Raw genomic sequence first — 19,266 nt, 5'->3', positions numbered from 1 at the left:
CAGTTTTACTTCTGGTGCTGCATTTGGAAGTCACTGTTGTAAAATAAAAAAACATATTTTTTTACAAGTGTGAATTCTTGGCACTCGACTATCTGTATTGCAAGAAGATGGGGCTGTAGCTCAGTAGTAGAGCACATTTTTTACTTGCAGCAGGTCCCAAGTTCAATCCCTGGCTTCTGCAGGTAGGGCTAGGGAAGACTTTTGTCTAAAACCCTGGTGATCCACTGCCAGTTAATGTAGACAATACTGAACTAGGTGGACCAATAGTCTGACTGTTTAAGGCAGCTTCCTCTAATCAAATCCTTCTTGCTTCCCTATTATAATTTTACTCATAAGCTGAGTAAAAATGGTAACATAGAGGCCCTAGAAGCCTGATATTGGATTGATTCAGAAGTTATCCAACATTCTTAGGCTATTTACCACCAGGAACAGTTATAGTTTTTAATGGTTACAGAGGCTTCCTATGGTATTGGTCCAATATTAGTAGAGATGTAATTCTGTTGATCGAGCATACCTGGCATGGCGCAGCACTGCTGTAGCTTATGGGCATAGAGATAACCCTGTCCTAAAGCGTAGTAGCCACTATGTCCTATTTATTTCTTTATTTCTTTATTTATTCTTATTTATTTATTTGTTCATTCATTCATTCATTCATTTCATTTCTATACCATCCAATAGCCGAAGCTCTCTGGGCGGTTCACAAAAATTAAAACCAAACAACACACAATAAAACAATTTAAAATATATAGAACATTAAAACCACAATATAACAATACAACCACAATAAAACCTAGCAGCAGTGCAGGAGTTTAAAATACAGATTTAAAACAGCAAAGCTAAAAATTTAGAAAGCTAAAATGCTAAAATGCCTGGGAAAATAAAAAGTTCTTCACCTGGTGCCGAAAGGAATACAATGTAGGTGCCAGGCGAACCTTACTAGGGAGCTCATTCCAGAGCTGGGGTGCCACAGCAGAAAAAGCCTTCCTCCTAGTAGCCACCCGCCTCACTTCCTTTGGCAGGGGCTCACGGAGAAGGGCTGCTGACGATGATCTTAAGGTCCGGGCAGGCACATATGGGAGGAGGCAATCCTTCAGGTAACCTGGCCCCAAGCCGTTAAGGGCTTTGAATGTTAACACCAGCACTTTGAATCGGGCTTGGAAATGGACTGGCAGCCAGTGCAGCTGAAAAAGTAGTGGCGTAATATGAGCTCGCAGGCCAGTCCCTGTTAACAAAATTGCTGCCCTATTTTGGACAAGCTGAAGTTTCCGGACCATTTTCAAAGGCAGCCCCACGTATAACGCATTGCAGTAATCCAGATGAGAAGTTATCAGAGGATGGATAACTGTAGCTAGGCTATCTCTGTCCAGTTAAGGGCGTAGTTGGTATACCAGCCTAAGCTGATAGAAAGTGCTCCGTGCCACTGAGTTCACCTGTGCCTCAAATGACAGTTCTGGATCCAAGAGCACCCCCAAACTACGAACCTGATCCTTTAGGGGGAGTGCAACCCCATCCAGAACAGGTTGAATATCACCTAGCTGGGCAGACGAACCACCCACTAACAGTACCTCCGTCTTGTCTGGATTGAGTTTCAGTTTATTGGCCCTCATCCAGTCCATTACCATGCCCAGGCACTGATTCAGAACAGCCACTGCCTCACGTGGTTTTGATGAGAAAGAGAGGTAGAGCTGGGTGTCATCTGCATATTGATGGCATCTCAGCCCACACCTCCAGATAACCTCCCCCAGCGGTTTCATGTAGATGTTAAACAGCATGGGGGATAAAATAGAGCCCTGTGGAACCCCATGACACAATTGCCATGGCACAGAGCAATAATCCCCCAGCACCACCTTCTGGAATCGGCCATCCAAGTAGGAGCGGAACCACTGTAGTGCAGTGCCTCCAACTCCTAACCCAGACAACCTATCCAGAAGGATACCATGGTCGATGGTATCGAAAGCCGCTGAGAGGTCCAGGAGAATCAACAGGGTCACACTCCCCCTATCCCTCTCCCGGCAGAGGTCATCCCACAGGGCAACCAAGGCAGTTTCTGTTCCAAAACCAGGCCTGAAGCCCGATTGAAATGGATCTAGATAATCCGTTTCATTCAACAGTGCCTGGAGCTGTCCTACAACTACCCGCTCAAGCACCTTGCCCAGGAAGGGGAAGTTGGCCACTGGCCTATAATTGTTAACATCCTCTGGGTCCAGGTTAGGCTTTTTCAGGAGTGGTCTAATTACCGCCTCTTTTAAAGTGGCAGGCACCACTCACTCTCTCAAGGAGGAATTTACAACCTCCTGGACCCAGCCAGACATCCCCTCCTTGTTTGATTTAATAAGCCATGAAGGGCAAGGGTCAAGCACACAGTTGGTCGATCGGACTTGGCCAAGCACCTTGTCCGCATCCTCAGGCCTCAGTAACTGAAACTCATCCAATAAAACTGGACCAGACATTGCTCTGAACGCCTCTACCAATGGAACTGCATTAATGGTGGTGTCCAATTCATGACGAATCTGAGCGACTTTATCCTCAAAGTGCCGTGCAAACTCGTCACAGCGTGCTACCGAGGGTTCCACCATCTCTCTCCCTGGCCCAGAATGTAACAGGCCGCGAACCACTTGGAAAATCTCCGCTGGACGACACTGAGAAGATGCAATGCTGGTGGAAAAGAACTGTCTCTTTGCCACCCTCACCGCCACAGAGTAGGCTTGATAGTGGGCTCTTACCTGTGTTCGGTCAGACTCAGCATGAGTTTTCCTCCACCTGCATTCTAGCCATCTCCCCTCTTGCTTCATTGCCCTCAGCTCAGGTGTATACCAAGGAGCTGGCCGGGCTCTGCTCAGAGGGAGAGGGCGCTTGGGCGCGATCGTGTCAACCGCCCGAGTCATCTCTGTATTCCACAGAGCGACCTGGGCTTCGACAGGAGCACCAGCCATACCAGCAGGAAAATCCCCCAGAGCCCTCTGGAATCCATCGGAATCCATTAATCTCCGGGGGTGGAGATTAACACTATGCATTTAACTCTACTGGTGTGAGGGCGGAGTCAGGGTGAGAAGCTTTTCTTCAGAGAGATGTGATTAAATGATTGGCAAGAGACCCTTCAGTGGTGAAGCACAGGCAAGGTTCTCTGCAACAGTGCAAGTGGCTCTTGCCAGCACTGTGACCAAGGCTCTGAGCCTCATATACATCTCCCTCAGAACAGTAAAGAGCCCAGGGTTTGGATTAACCTTGGCAGTGATGCTCTGAGGAGATAATTTAGCAGGTCAGCCGTGAATCCAAAATTGAGAGGCTAGGCTCCACAGCTTGCTAGAGAGCCTGGCCAAGGGAGTGGCAGCTCACTAGCTGGCTCATAGTGAGAGGGGAGGGCCTGTATTCTTGGGAGGGGGGAAACCCCCCTCTAGAAATCTTTCCTGTTTTATGGTGTTATCAACCCCAGGGTGCCTTATGCTCAGCTGAGCAGCAACAGAATCCTGCAATTGCTTGGGGGGCGGGGCAGGGGAGGATAGCTAAGCCCTCAGCCAGACAGGCTGCTTACAAGGCCAGTACAAGCCCCTCCTGGCCCTGTCACATTTTGATCTTGCTTCTTCCTCACTGAGCTGACTTTCTGCCCCTTGGCAAATCCCCAGCTAAGTCAGCCAGCTCCAGTCTCCCAGTACATTCCAAGCTGGCTGAAAGGTGCCCTGGCCCTAGATGGTCTATGTCTAAGCTAATTTTGAGAGAACACACCCCTTCGTGGCCTCCCGTGCTCAACACCCACCTCTTGGATCGAGTGCCCCAGCTCTGGTGTCTGTACACATCCATGCTGAGCAGCTGGGCAGACAGCATGCCAGGTCAGCCAAGGGAGGGTTACGCCCCTTGGGCTCTGCAGCCGCTTGGATTAAGGGACTATGCGGATTTACTCTCTGCTCCTGCTTCAATTCCTCTCCCTCAGACGTTCTGTATAGGGAACATGCAAGCAATGCAGAGCAAACTAGGTCATTGCAAAGGGACTTCGTGCATCTGTGAGATCCTCCGGGGGAGGCCGCTGGCTCTTCTGGCTCCCAGCTCCTGCTTGTAGCTCTTTTGCCTCCTGTACCAAGTCGCACTGTTGTCTCCCCGGGATCTTGAAAAGGGATGTGATTAGCACAGGCAGCAGATGGGGAATTTCTGTGCGCTCCAAATGCCGCCTCCTGACAAGTGCTTTGCAGACACTATTCCAGTGCCCAGTCCTCCCAGGCAGACAGACTCTGCAAGAAGCAACTTCCTGCTGGTTTGAACCTCACCAGGGTCTTCAGTGGGACATGGAACCCAGGTTGCCTCTAACCTTCATCTCTGGATTTAGTTGCTGCTCTCTGTTTGGCCTGGCAGAGCCATGGATTTATAGATCAAGCTGGCTATGATTCCCCAGCAAGAATATAGGGAACAAGTCCATAACCATTCATCTGTCCAATGGCATTAATTTCAGCATGTTCATGTTCCAGGTAAGCAGGATACCTCTTTCAGTGCCTGTCCACCATAGCAATCACCTTTCTAGGTAGACAGAAATGCTCCAGCCTCCTGCAGCAAGCGTTTAGGCTTCTGCACCTCCATAGCAATCACTTTTCTGCCAGCTCTACTGCCTTCTTTCAATACTTTCTGAGAGCATGAAATCCTACTTGTCTTTGTTTCTGTTAAGAACAGGAAAGAGCAGGGCTATTGGCTGCTGCAAAGGTCTCATGGGGGCAATAGAGTATTGGGCACAGTTAGTGCTATCCATTATGCCACCAATGGTTAAGAGGGAATATTTCCTAGAGCGCTTGCTGGGAGCAGATCATGCCTACCAAGCTTGTCCTTACATGATAACTTCCTTGTGCTCAAGCAAGAGGGCACTTGATTTAGAGTTGTTTCAGGAGGGGTGTTATTTGCCTTACCTCATTGGAATGAAAAGAGAGAGCCTCATATAGGAAACTGAAAGTGGGAAACAGCTGATTAAGTATGACCATGGAGCCTCTTCGTTCTCCCCTGTTGTTTGAAACTGCTTAATGACCCAGCTGTTACACTTGCTGGTAAAATGGCCAGACCTTTACTGTACATTGCAGGGTCCATGTGAACTTGGGTTATACCTTCAGGGCTGAAGTTGCCATAGTGGTAGACCTTGGAGTGATCTCCTTTCTTGCAAGTACTTTATCAAAGCCAAAGACTGAGTGGTCACTCAGGGTCCTAGAAATTTGATGGCTAGTGCTGCAGAATTAGAAACAAACATACATACACCTGGCCCATACGTAGGGCTGACATACATCTAAGAATTCAAACCTTCCAAAAATGTGTGAAATTCAACTTTCTCCCCAAGTCCACCCACTCTTTCCCTTCCTTTTGTGTATACATACCTGTCAGGCAAGCTATGAACAGACGATACCTTTTCAGAGACTTGGAAAGAGAGCTGTCCTTGCCCATTGGTAGATATGTTCATTTTTTATGTCCTCCTGTGGTCTCTGGTCAAATCAATTCGCAGTATTTTAAGCCAGACCTTTTTAAAAAGCTAAATTTAGCCCTCAGAACCATGGTTGGTGGTGCTGCAATATGTTTGTATATTTTGCTGCCACCATCCTGGACATCTACCCAGTACTGTCCATGAAGAGTAATATGTTCCCATCTCCCTCTCTATATGCCTGAATAATTTTAGAACTGAGCTGTGATAAGCAACATAGATTTCATCTGACAGTGTCATTTTTCTTCTGGCTGGACATCACACAGGAAAGTGTTCACATAATTATCTACCTTGCATCTCCTCTTTTCCTAGGTGGATCTAGGGGCTTTGTTCTTGACATGATAGGCTATTGTCATGGGGTTCTGGAAAAACTAAACTTTTAAAGGGAATTAAACATATTCATGGGGAATAAGGCTATCAGTGGCTAGTAGCCCAGATGGTATATGCTACCTCCAAGGTTAGAGGTAGCATATCTCTGAATACCAGTTGCTAGGGAACAGCAGTGGAAGAAAGCTATTTGTCCTCCTATCTGCTTGTGGACTTCCCAGATGCTTCTGATTGACCACTGTGAGAAACAGGATGCTGGATTAGATAGACCTTTGGTTTGATCCAGCAGGGGAGTTCTTATGTTCTTAAGTATGGCCACAGAAACAAATCCCAAAGAATTCTGGCTATGCTCATGATGAGACCCGGGGGAGCCAACACAGATATCTGGCCCAGGAGGAGTCCACTACTTGGATTCCTGTTGATAACAAGTTGGTTCATTTTAGCTTATTGATCTGTTCCTATGTACTGAAGGGCAGAGTAGGAACAACACCATAAGGCAGGTATAGGCAACCAGCTTCCTTCCAGATGTTTTGGGCTACAGCTCCTGTAATCCCTGACCATTGGCCATGTTGGCTAGGGACTACTAGGAGTTGTAGTCCAAACAACATCTGGAGGGTACCAGCTTGCCTATCCATGCCTTAGAGGCATCTTTACAGTTATGAGAAGTTTGGAAACCACAATTCCCATTCACTTGGATATGCTTTTTTACTTGTTAAAAGTTGTCTTGAGTGTAATTGGGCTAATTAGACTTTGTGATGACAAGTCAATAGCACTGATTGGTTCTGCATCTATTTTGATTCATAAAATAAGCCTGGCGCAAACAGTCATTCCAATTAGACTCCTAAAATGAGACTAATATACCAGATGGGTTCAATTCATTCCTTGAATTTGTTTACCATTTAAGATATTTTTCCTTATTTAAGGAATAAGTGGTTCCTGGATGTGAAGGGAACATAACTGATACTGTCTTAACATTTAACACTTAAGCTTATAAATTACAAGTTATATCATTCTGAGATGGGAGAAGGCACCACTTAAGGAAACTTGTTCCAACTCCATAGAGGGTTTTATAAAGTAAACTTGGTACTTTCAATTGCACTGGGAAGCAAACTAGAATCAAATATAGATTGTAGAGCTCAGATATGAAATGTTCCCAAGAATGGGTTTCCCCATAATTGAATAGCCTCATTCTGCACCATCTGACATTTCTCAATAGTCTAGATTTTTTAGGGTTCTTAACTGAGCCAAGATCAGCAATCCCTGTTTCCCTTTCTAATCCATTTATAGGTGTCCCTGCCTAAAGTTTATGGCTGGGCAGTTTACCATTTAAAGGCTGAGAGAGCAAGGTCTGGCAAGGTCTAATCTAAAATGTCTGTTGGAAAGAGTATAAGCTTATAAAGGATTTCAGTAACTTAAGGAGGAAGAACTTGTTAAACATGTCCACAAGACAACCCTCTTCTAACATGGTTCCAATGTGACCAGAAAAGAGGTTTCAGATGATTTTAAATTTATTGCAAGGTGATATTTATCTTAAATATTAGAGGAAATCTCCCAGATCTGCATTTGATTGAATGAAAGCTCATACCATAATAAACCAGTTAATTTCTAAAGTGCAATAGCCTTTTTGTTATCTTGTTCCTAAGTTAGGTGATTGGAACATGCTGCCTAGGGAGATCATAGATGCCTTCTTCTTCCAAGGCAAGTTATATCATTTAGGTTCAAGGTATCCTGATCAGTGTTTAGATGGGAGATCACAAGAAGCCCCATGTAAACATCTGAGATTTTCAAGGAAGAATGGGATATAAGAAATATCTTGCTTTCAGGCAGCAGGAGGACCCTCTCGCCCTTAGTGTACTTTATGAACCAGTGTGGTCTAGATTATTAGTCCCTGAAGCTGTCATCATATATCAGGAGAGCTTCTCTCACAAGTCACATGAACTTGTCTTTTCCACACCAGCCTGCAAGAGGAGAATTTAAACCTCTTGACAGCCCGCTGTGAACAATTTGCTCAGCACTTTGCAGACAAAATTGCTTGGATTTGCTCTGACTTGGATGCTATAGTTGATACAGACCCAATGGATGTAACTTTGGCCCCTGCTTGTCCAGTGTTATTGGATACTTTTCAATCCTCACAGCCTGAGGATGTGGACAGGATCCTGGGAGAGGTGAGAGCTACCATGTGTGTTCTAGGTCCTTGCCCTTCCTGGCTCATAAAAGCGGCCCGAGGTGGACTGGCCGAGTGGGTAAGTGGAGTGGTTAATGCCTCCCTTGGTCAAGGCAGAGTTTCAGCCTGCCTGAAGGAGGTGGTGGTGAGACCTTTGTTAAAAAAGCCCCCCCCCCCCCGAACCCCACCATATTTATAATTATCAGCCAGTCTCTAATATTCCATTTCTGGGCAAGATATTGGAGCATGTGGTGGCCTCCCAACTCCAGGAATTCCCGGATGAGACAGATTATCAAGATCCATTTCAAGCTGGCTTCAGACCAAGTTATGGGAGAGAAACAGCTTTGGTTGCCTTGGTGGATGACCTATGCCGGGAACTAGACAGGGAGAGTGTGTTGCTGTTGGTTCTGCTGGACCTCTCAGTGGCTTTCAATACCATCGACTATGGTATCCTTCTGGACTGCCTTGCTGGGATGGGACTTGGAGGCACTGTTTTACAGTGGCTCCATTCCTTCTTGGGGTGGCAGGCTCAGAAGGTGGTGCTGGGGGACTTCTATTCGACTCCCTGGCCATTGGCCTGTGGAGATCCTCAGGGTTCCATTTTGTCCCCCATGCTGTTTAACATATACATGAAACCATTGGGAGAGGTTGTCCGGATTTTTTGGGTTCAGTGTCACCAGTATACTGATGACAACCAACTCTGCTTTTCCTTTCCATCTAATTCCAAGGAAGCTGTTGCCATGCTAAACCGGTGTCTGTCGGCAGTAATGGACTGGATGAGGACAAACAAATTGAAGCTTCATCCAGACAAGACAGAGGTGCTCCTGGTCAGTTGAAAGGTAGATCAGAAAATAGGGGTTCAGCTTGTGCTGGATGGGGACACAGGCTCGCATCTTGGGTGTATTTCTGGATTCAGCCCTGAGCCTGGATGCCCAGGTTTCAGTGGTGGCCAGGAGTGCATTTGCACAGTTAAAGCTAGTGTGCCAGCTGCGCCCGTTCCTTAAGATGTCTGACTTGGCCACAGTGACACATGCCTTAGTTACATCCCATTTGGATTACTGTAACGTGCTCTATATGGGGCTGCCTCTGAAGAGTATTTGGAAACTTCGGCTGGTTCAGAGAGCTGCTGCCAGACTGTTGACTGGGGCTGGCTACAAGGAGCATACAACTCCCCTGCTAAAGCAGCAGCACTGCCTTCCAGTCTGTTTCTGGGCACAATTCAAAGTGCTGGTCATGACCTATAAAGCCCTATACGGCTCGGGTCCAGGTTATCTGAAAGACTGCATTCTCCCCTATGAGCCTGCTCATGCCCTGAGATCTTCAGGGGAGGCCCTTCTCGTGGTCCCGCCACTATCACAGGCTCGCCTGATGGGAACGCGGGAGAAGGCCTCCTTGGTGGCTGTCCCAAGGCTCTGGAATTTCCTTCCCAGGGAGGCGAGAGCGGCATCCGCCTTGGTATGTTTCCATAGGCAGGCAAAACCCTTTTTGTTTTGGCAGGCCTTTGGAGATAGATAGTCTGGACCTGTGAGAATATGATGGATTGATACTATCATTTATATTGTTTTTAAAATTCTGATATTTTATACAATTTTAATATTATTGATGATTTAATTATATTTTTAACGTTTGTATATTTCTATCTATATGTTTTAACTGTATAGGTTTTAATGTTGTAAAGCTGCCTTGAGTCCCAGTATTGGGGAAAAGGCAGGATAACAACAACAACAACAACCAGCACCAGTCTATTGAGCTGAGTAAGTGTTGACCTGATACCATCTAATAGTTATACTCAAATTATCAGGGAGTCCTTGTAAATGTACATTGAGCTGAGCATTTCCGAGCCTCTGAATCTCTGGTTCATAGATTCCCAGCTGCCCCTTTTGAACATGAAGCTCCTTTTAAAAGCATGAAAGCAAGCAGTTGTGAGCATCCTTCCTAAAGGCATAAGTGTAGTTTCTTGAATCCCAAGGCAAAATACAGCTGAAGTTAAATGTTTGTTTTAAAAGAAACAGCATAGTTTTTAGTGTAGAAAATAAAGTATGAAGTAAAATACTCTATATGTGCTATTCCCTGCTTCTGGAGTTGGTATAATAGTTTAGATGAACTTGAGCACACTCCGGGAGAGAGCGGAGGACAGGAAGGCCTGGCGTGCTATGGTCCATGGGGTCACGAAGAGTCGGACACGACTGAACAACAAATAATAGATTAGAGCACATTTACTTCCAGAATTATGGGAAATAATTTTTCATGAACAAGAACTTTCTGAGAACCAAGCAATCAGCAAGGCAGTTTGAGCATATGACAAGTTGCACAGGCTCTCTCCCCAAGAAATACCTGGCAAGGTGTTTGATGTAAAAATTGCCTTTTGCCTTAAATCCATTTGTATATTCCAGGGGTGGGCAACTTGTGGCCCTACAGATGTTTTAGCCTACAATTTGCATCAGCCCTAGTTAGCATAGCCAATGGTGAGAGATCATGCAAGTTGTAGGCAAAGACATCTGGATGGTCACAGGTTGCCCATCCCTGGTATATTCCTTCAGTAAGTCTGAACTTCAGATAAAAGGTATGAACAAATTAATTCTTTCTTGTTTCCTCCTCCCTGTTCCCATTTCACAGCCCCAGAAGTTAAGATCATATAAAATGGGATATTGATCAGTTAGGGGACATGTCTATTTCTCTATTCATAAAAGCCAGTTCCCAGCATTCCATCATACTGTTAGGGTAAACAAACAGAAACCAGGATGGGGTTATGTAAGCAGAAGCAGGGTTCATTTATGTCCGGGGTTACGAGGGAGGAAATGCAAAGTACTACATGGGGGTGGAGAGAAAGCCAAGGGATGCTGGAGGGGAGAAATCCAGCACCATGTATGGGTATGGGGGAAGAAAGCCAAGGATGGAGTTGGAAATGCCAGAGGGATGTTAGGATGTGGGCAAGAAAGAGAGCCAGGAACTATTTCTAGGTAGGGGAGACAGAACTGGGGTGAAGCGATGGGGAGGGGGAAATGATGGGGAAGGAGCTAGAGTCTTCATCCCACTCTTCCCTACCACCCATGAAATTTATAGGCCTCTTGCTTGTTGATTATAAAATATAGCATCATAGATCTGGCTGCATTAGCAGTTACCATAGGGATGTCCCTGTGGTAGCTTTTATGAGAAAACAAGAAAAGAGATTTAGCATTTCAAAGGGATCCTGGAAAGTCTTTCAAAATATATGCAGTTCTTAGATTTTTCCACCTGGATGCAAGCCTTTCCTCTGCCATGCATTCCTTGCACACCCTTGGAAAGACAAGACATGATCTGTTTCAATTCATCAGCTGTAAATTGGGAATACTGGTGGCCTTGCCTCTCAGTGTTGCTGGGAAGGGTGATATAACCAAGACTGTAAAGTACTTTGCAAATTAAAAATGCTATATAAGTTAGGAGAAATAAAATCATCTTCCTGCATGCTAATAGGATTATGAATGGGTAGAAGAGAAACGGATTTTTAAAATGTATTTATTTATTACATTTCTATACTGCCCAATATCCAGAGCTCCGTAGTGGTATTGTCAGACCCTGAGATGAGGCACAAGTCACAGGTGACCCTTTTATTGCAGTAATTCCAGTAATTAGCTATCACCTTTTACAGTCCTGATAAAAATCCACATTGAACAGTTTACAACAAGTCTTTGAGCTGCAGCAGTCCTTGAGCTCCACTACTAAACAGCTAGACAGCCCTGGGTACAGCTCACAAAATAAAACCACACAGATCCAGAATTTCAGTGAAAGCGGGAAGCTTTTCAGGTGATCAAAGCCTTACTTCCAACAAAGTCTACTTCTGGTTGCTCTGGTTTAAATACAAAGGAATGGCCACTAAAGATCAATGTTGGACATTTGATTTTGGCATGGCAACCTGGCTCTTAGATGGTTGCTATGCCTCATGGGGTGCCTATGCTCCACCCTCTTTAGTTGACACCAGACTGAGGAAGATACCCCCGAAACTCCTTCTCCCACAGAGACCTCCTCCTGCTGCCCTGATTCCATGGAAGATGTCTCTGGTTAAGAAGCAGGGGCCTCCATCAACATCATATCTTCCAACTGTGGAGGATAGGCCATATCAGTGTCTCGCATCTCACCCCCTCCCAGCTCGTAAGCCAGTAGCAGGTCTAGTAGAACGGAGTTCTTGGGTGCCTGGCTTTCCATGGCTGGGCATGACTCTGTAGCGCCCCTTCTGACTCAGAATCAGTGTCAGAGGCTGTAGTTCCTCCTGAACTGGGGCAAGTTCTCACAGGTAGCTATGTTAGTCTGTTGCCAAAAAAAACAAAGTCACCTTAAAGACGGAAAAACATAAGTTTTGTGAACTGGAGTCCACTTCATCATGTACTTCATTGGAAGCTTATGCCATAACGTGTTAGTCTTTACAGTGCCATAAGTCAGTCAGTCTGTCTGTCTGTCTTCCCTGTCAGTGTACTTTATTTATTTATTTATTTACTTACTTAACTTACAATATTTATATGCTGCTCCATATCTAGAACAGATTTTGGAGCGGTGAACACAAGAGATAAAACTGTAAAAGGATAAAAAGATTAAAACACCAGATTAAAATTATGCTATTTTAGCCTTTGAAAGCTCCAACTTTAATATTCTTTGAAGAATTATTGTCTTGATTTTAGAGTAAACAAAAATTTGCAACAGGAGGTGTGCATCTCTGCAGTGTCATTTCCTGGACCTTTTCACATAGATAAAGCCAGCTGTATATTTCCAAATATATTTGTTAACAAAAAGGAGAAGTGTGACTATTCTTTGATGCTCTCTTGGGAGGAAAAGTACTAGCAAAATTAGACTTGAATAAGAAATACTATTCCTCCTCAAGTTTCACCCTGTATAGATCATGTTAATAAATGTAATAATAATTTTAACCAGTTTCTCATTATATTTGTTTTAAACCTGGTTTCAGAACTCACTGAGAGCTCAGTGTGTGCATTTGTTAATTTCACCAGATGGGAGTTATTCTACAGATTTATTTATTTTTAATCTCTTGACAGAATGAAAATATTTATTTACTGGACCAGTGTATCCCATCATAAATAGGTGGGCACACCTTGAAGATCACTTAGTAGGCAACATGCAATGTTTTTGGGCCAAAGTAAACATTATGTCAGGTAACATGTGATACATATCCCAACATTTTTGTATAACACAAAGGCTTGGAGACACTTAACCTTTTCTCTAGCATCATTTCCCTAATCAGAATGTTCCAGGGGATATGGGCACAATACAGATGTCTGTATGTTTCTGTCCTTGTGAAGTGATTAGCATTTGAGAGGGGGTGATTTCAATTTGGAAAATATCATGGGGGGGAGGTAATGACCTCACCCCCTGTGCCACTTCACTAATCAAATCACCCCCCCCGCCCCTCTTGGCTGCATTAAAAAAACAACCACCACCACCCTTGGGAAGTCAATCAGGATCTCCAAGCTTAATGTGTTGTTTGGTCTTTGCTTTAACATGCTTTATTCTTGTTTTGAACAGGTTGTAGAAGTCCTGAATCAGTGATGTACTGGATATGGGCTAAGAAACTGAAACGTAATCCAGACAAAATAGAAATGCTTTTGGCCAGTAGGGAAGTTGATCTGGAATTAGGTGTACAGCCTGGTTTCAGTGGAGTTGCGTTGCACTCCCCCGATGCTTCTGGACCCAGCCTTGCTCCTGTTTGGCCAGCTAGTGACTATGGCTAAGAAGTGCCTTTGCACACCTTTGGCTAGTGCACCAGCTGCATCCTTTTCTGGAAGAGGCAGATCCGGCTGCTATCACCCATGCTTTGGTCACATCTAGGCTGGATTACTATTATGTGCTGTACCTGGAGCTGCTTTTGAAAAGCATTCAGAAACTACAGATGGCCCAAAATCCTGAAAGCAAACTATTTTTGGTTGCCCTTTATATGGATCATATTACTCCATTGATGTTCAATCTGCATTGGTTCCCTCCCAGTTCATTCCCGGATGCAATTCAGAATGCTCAGCATTGCCTTTAAAGTATATACAGTTTAGGCCCTGGTTTTTTTTTTTTGGGGGGGGGGGTTAACCATGAGAAAAAGCTCACTGGACAGCATTGAGCAGATGCAATGGTGGCAGAGAAATGTTTCTCATTTGCCTCTATCACCACTACAAAATAGGCCTTCAACTAGGCCTGCATTTGGATGGATTTTTCTTGAGTTTTTCTCTGACTTGCCAGCTGCCTCATCATTGCCATCTGCACAAAATATCAAGGAGCTAACCTGGCTCTAGCCAGTGAGATATGCTATTTAGGATGATTGTGTCTTCAGCCTGGGCCATCTCTAAATTTCAGACCTGGAAATTCCTCCAGGGAAATCAGAAAACTATCCAGATACACCAGTTTCCAAGAATGGACTAATCAATATTTAAAAGAGGTGGTGATTTGGCAGCTCCTGAAAAAACCTAACCTGAACTCTGAACATGTGATCATCTATAGGTTGGTTGCAAACATCCCCTTCCTGAGCAAGGTATCTGAGCAGGTAGTTGATAGCCAATTTTGGATGAAACTGATTTTCTAGATGCATTTCAGCTGGCCTTTAGACCTGGTTTTAGAACAGAAACTCCTCTGGTCAACCTGTGGGATTACCTGTGCTGGGGAAGGAACAGGAGGGAGTGCAACCCTGTTGATTCTGTTGGACCTCTCAGTGGCTTTTGATACCATCAACCATGGTATCCTTCTGGATAGATTGTCTGAGTTGAGGGTTGGAGGTACTGCATTGCAGTGGTTCCACTCCTGCTTGGATGGGTGATTCCAGAAGGCAGTTATGCTATGGGGTTATGCAATGGGGTTCCACAGGGCGTTATTTTACCCTCATGCTATTCAACATTTACATGAAACTACTGGGAGAAACAATTTGGAGATGTGGGCTGATGTGCCTTCAGTATGCAGATGACACTCAGTTCTATCTCTCCTTTTCATCTAATTAAGATGAGGCAGTGGATGTTCTGAATCAGTGGTTGGGTGTCATAATGGACTGGATGAGCATCAATTAACTGAGGCTCAGTCCAGATAAGATGGGGGTCCTGTTTGTAGGTGGGTCATCTGCCCAGCTGAGAGATTTCAACCTGTTTTGAAGAGGGTTGCATTCCCCCTAAAAGATCAGGTGTGCAGTTTAGGAGGTGCTCCTAGATCCATCATTGTCACTGGAGGTGCAGGTGGCTTCAGTGACATGGAGAGCCCTTTATCAGATTAAGTTGATATACCAAATGCAACCCTATCTTGACAGAGATAGCCTTGCTACAATGCTTTGGTAACCTCCCATTTGGATTACTGCAGTGAATTATATGTGGGTTGCTGTTGAAAACGGTCCAGAAAATTCGGCTGGTCCAAAATAGGACAGCAAGATTACTAACAGGGACTGGTCATTCTGATCATATCACACCAGTACTTTTTCACTTGCACTGGCCGCCAGTCCATTTCCAAGCCCAACTTAAAGTGCTGGTTTTAAGCTTTAAAGCCCTAAATGGCTTGGGGCCATGTTACCCAAAGGATATCCTCCTATATTTAGCTAACCAAGCCCTAAGATCTTCCTCAGAGGCTCTTTTTAGGGTGCCCCCACCTAATGAGGTATGGCAAGTGGCTACCAGAAAAATTACTATTTCTGCAAATGGATCTTGCTATGGAAATTCTTGTGTAAAGCACCATTCCTCTTGTTAATAATCAGCATAATGTCTGCTTATATATTGCAACTGTGTGTGCCTGTGTACTCCACTTTTTGTGTACTCTGTACACGGAGATCAGTTGTGTGGCCTTGCCCCGCGGGATATGCCAGAGCTGGGTGACCCAGAGTCAGTGGGAACCAGTGGGAACCATAAGGGATGCACACAGACACCAGTGGGGTAGGGGCTAAAACTATGCCTTGCCCCTGCTGACCCCAGCATTGAGAATCAAGCCTCCTCCTGTGTCCATAGTCCAGCTCCTTGATTTACATAGCTCCCTCCTGGATTCTCTTTCTTTGTCAATCTAAAAATGTGATGAAATGAGTGCACAAAAATGGAACTGTATATATTCTCTATATATGTAGATGATGAAATCTTAAGCTAATTTCTACTATGGAGAGGCTGGAATATTAAAAAATAAGCTGGGGCTTATTAATTTCTATGTAGATCTAACTAGAGCAGGCATTTACCTTTGCCATAATCTTGCCTGAGTCTTCTTACAGAGTGCATCTAATGTACATATATCCAGCCTATGCCCTTTATGTCTCAGTGAGAAACAGACATGCACAGTAGGATTCCCCGCCCCCACTGCAGTATCTTGATCCTTATTCTGAACTCTCAAGCAGAATAACACAAACTGACTATGTAGATGTGTCCCCTTGGTTGTATTCTGAAGCTCAGGAATCATAGAGACAGGCCTCCACTCAGTTCCTTTTGAGCTATATCAAATGCTCTGCCAGTGTTAAAACCTCAATTCCGCACTGGCTGCCGAGGAAACTTCATCAAGTGTCTTAGATGGGTGGGCTGTTGGCACAGTTCCTATTTTGGTTCCCTGTTCCCAACTCCACTTGGTTCATCCCTGCCCTTTCTGAGGTAATCCCTGCAGCTGTTAGAAATTTCCCAGTTGGCATTTACTTTTGTAAGGCTTCTGTTTTCTAGGAGGAAAAATGTGGGAGGGATGGTTGACATGTTTCTGCCATCATTGTAATTTCCTTTGCCGTCTTCCTTACCCCTGCTTTGGTGTACATATCCCTGTGTTACCAGGGATATTCTGCACCCCAGCACAGACAGCAACAATAGCAGTCCTTGTTCTTCTAAAAAAAGGCAAAAGCTGTTGAACAATAATTTTGTGTGAAATTATTGTGAAGAGTGCATCGAGAGACACCTTTGGCATTGCTCTCTGGAGGCCCTACTCTGAGTTACATTTATTGATTCATTCAGATTTATACCCTGCCCCATTTAAAATGCACATACCCATCAAAATACTTCCATTTGGTACAGCCTCTTCCACTAGGTATTGATTATGGCAGGAAAGGTGGGGAAAATGTATTGAGCATAGCAGCAGGCAGGTGATAATGTGTGTCACTGTCCTACTTCATCCTGTCTTAGAATGTTTTGAGGTAGAGGGCAATGGTGCAGCAGCCTTTTATTGCTTCATTTAATGCAAGGCTCATGGTACGTCAGCCAGACATGATACCATCTAGGAGGAGGAGGATGCCCATGTATGTATTACATAAATCTGTCTTTGTAAGCTATCTGGACCTGTGCCTGCTTTGATAATTCCAGCTGGTACTCTTTACAGCATCGCTAAGGAACTAGTGTGTGGGGAGTGTGTGTGTTTAGGAAGTATTAATAATCTCGATATAGATACCTTGGAGTCAGAGGACCAAGACAGTCGTGGAATTCTGTTAGTATACCAGGCTCTCAAATGCATAGCCATCTCCATGGCCGAACTTGCGAAGTTATTATTATTAAAACTATGTTTACCCTAGCTTGGAACTCTTGGAAGCTGAAATTTTGTTATGAATGCTTCAAAATGAAAGCAGAAGCTCATCTTAAGTTAAAATATAAATGTAAATATGCCTTTCTTCATGCTCAGTTTTATAGTGTCTCGATACTGCTGCTGGAAAAGCAGGCATCCATGTTGCTAATTTTTTTAACGGTGTTCCAGATCTTGCTGGATATGGGAGAACAAGAAAATAACTGTATATCTATTCTACAGTGAAACGTGTATGGCAGTAGCAGCTGGCATGTGAGCCTCAAGCTGTTTTATATGCAGAAGATGCATTTGACTTCTGGCATGTAGCATGGCCTTAAGTGAGCGGACTGGCATTCTTTACCCGCTGTTTCTCTGCTGTCTATAATTGGTACAAAGTGGAGCAGGTGACAAACTCTTACCCAGGGGAGAAGTTCTGGTGGAACTGATGGGCATGCACTGGAGTGGCAGTTTCAGAACTTGGCTTTGCTTACATCAGAATCCCCCAGCTGACAGATTATTCTCAAGACCATTTCATTATACATCAAAGTAAGTAGCTAAATAATAGGGCCCTTGGTTACCTTCTGAAGTGTCACAAAAGCCCACTGAGGAGTCCCAGAATGAAAAGCCACACTATTTTTCCATCTGGCGCAGAGTGTGTGTGTTCCCTTATTTATCTGACATTATTATTCTGGTGACTTTCATAATCTTATGTATAATGAACAGCCCTGCTTTGGCAATTGGAATGTGTTGTGACCCTCTTAGGAAGGTATCTGCAATGCAACCACTTTTTTGGTGGGGGGGTACTGCTACTTCCATCTTTTCATAAGAAGGAAAACTAAAGGGGGTCAGGGTAAATACGGGCTCCAGGTAGCTTTCAACTGTTGAATTATGATTGCTTTGCAGGAATTTGCAACGCTGACCAGGGAACTCAATGCATGTCGAGAGCAGTTGTTGGAGAGGGAAGAGGAGATCTCCGAGTTAAAGGCAGAGCGCAATAACACAAGGGTGAGTAGAGAATGAGTTGTGGTATTGGAGACACCCAGCCCTGTTGGTAGTCTGATCCAAACAAAACAAAACAACACACACACACAACCGTTCATAGGCAGTAAAAGACCTAGTTTGACCTAGGCACAATGTAGGCCAGCATCATACAAACTCCCCTAGCTCCATCTACCAGACAATTCCACAGAGTGCCTGCTGTTTTCTCTCGTGATAAAGTTTAACAGGATAGAAAGCTTTCTGTGGCATTTCCCACCCAGTCACTAGAATTTGATAGGAGACTAGTATTCTTGATTGTATGGGCAGGGTTTAGCATAATCTCTGTGAAATCCAATTTAATTTCTATAGAACGTTGCTGTTGTTTTTCATTCTTATTACAGTACAGCTTGTTTTCATGCCTGCAAAGTCAGTTCAGGCTTGTGTCCCAACCATCTTTGCCCTGGATCTGAACAATCCCGAACCTCCAAGTTTTCTAAGGAACCTCAGTCTGCAGCATCCTCATTAGCAATGTGGCCCTTCTGGGGAATGTATTTATTCAAAGCATTTTTACCCTGCTGTTCAAGGCTCTGAGAGTGGCTTACAAAGATCAGTAATAAGACAGTCTCTGCCCTCAGGCTTACAGTCAAAATAGTTCTGTGGATGTTTCTAGAATTTGCCACTTACTGTCATGTTTGGATGTTGCTGGGCTATTGCTTCAAAGCAGGTTTTTGTCTACCCCACAGCTGTGCTGGTGCCTTTTTGATGGCATGCCCTCAAAGTGCAGCAGAAATCAAGTTGAGGTTTCTAATTTCTTTGTGATGGCTCTAGGTCTGGGACTGTCGAAGTATGAAGCAAGGGCAAATGCTCATGGGGCACAACCTCTTTGCTGATCACTTTGTTG

At 44.4% G+C, this 19,266-nt stretch overlaps 1 protein-coding gene across 2 annotated transcripts in view; it reads left to right on the top strand.

Annotated features, from left to right (window-relative positions):
* The window catches only part of PPFIA4 (PPFI scaffold protein A4), a 167,555-nt gene that overhangs the window by 83,787 nt on the left and 64,502 nt on the right, over positions 1–19,266 (top strand). For both annotated transcript variants that reach the window (XM_084853671.1, XM_084853672.1), the window contains exon 3: positions 18,291–18,392. In XM_084853671.1, the coding sequence (XP_084709797.1) occupies positions 18,291–18,392 (102 nt within the window). The remainder of the gene's footprint in view (positions 1–18,290; positions 18,393–19,266) is intronic.

The sequence above is a fragment of the Heloderma suspectum genome, chromosome 4 (genome assembly GCF_057233095.1).
Source record: "Heloderma suspectum isolate Gila_16-S chromosome 4, 16-S_ref, whole genome shotgun sequence".
Taxonomy (NCBI): domain Eukaryota; kingdom Metazoa; phylum Chordata; class Lepidosauria; order Squamata; family Helodermatidae; genus Heloderma; species Heloderma suspectum.
The sequence above is the reverse complement of the archived record's forward strand: the minus strand, read 5'-3'. Positions and strand labels throughout refer to the sequence as shown.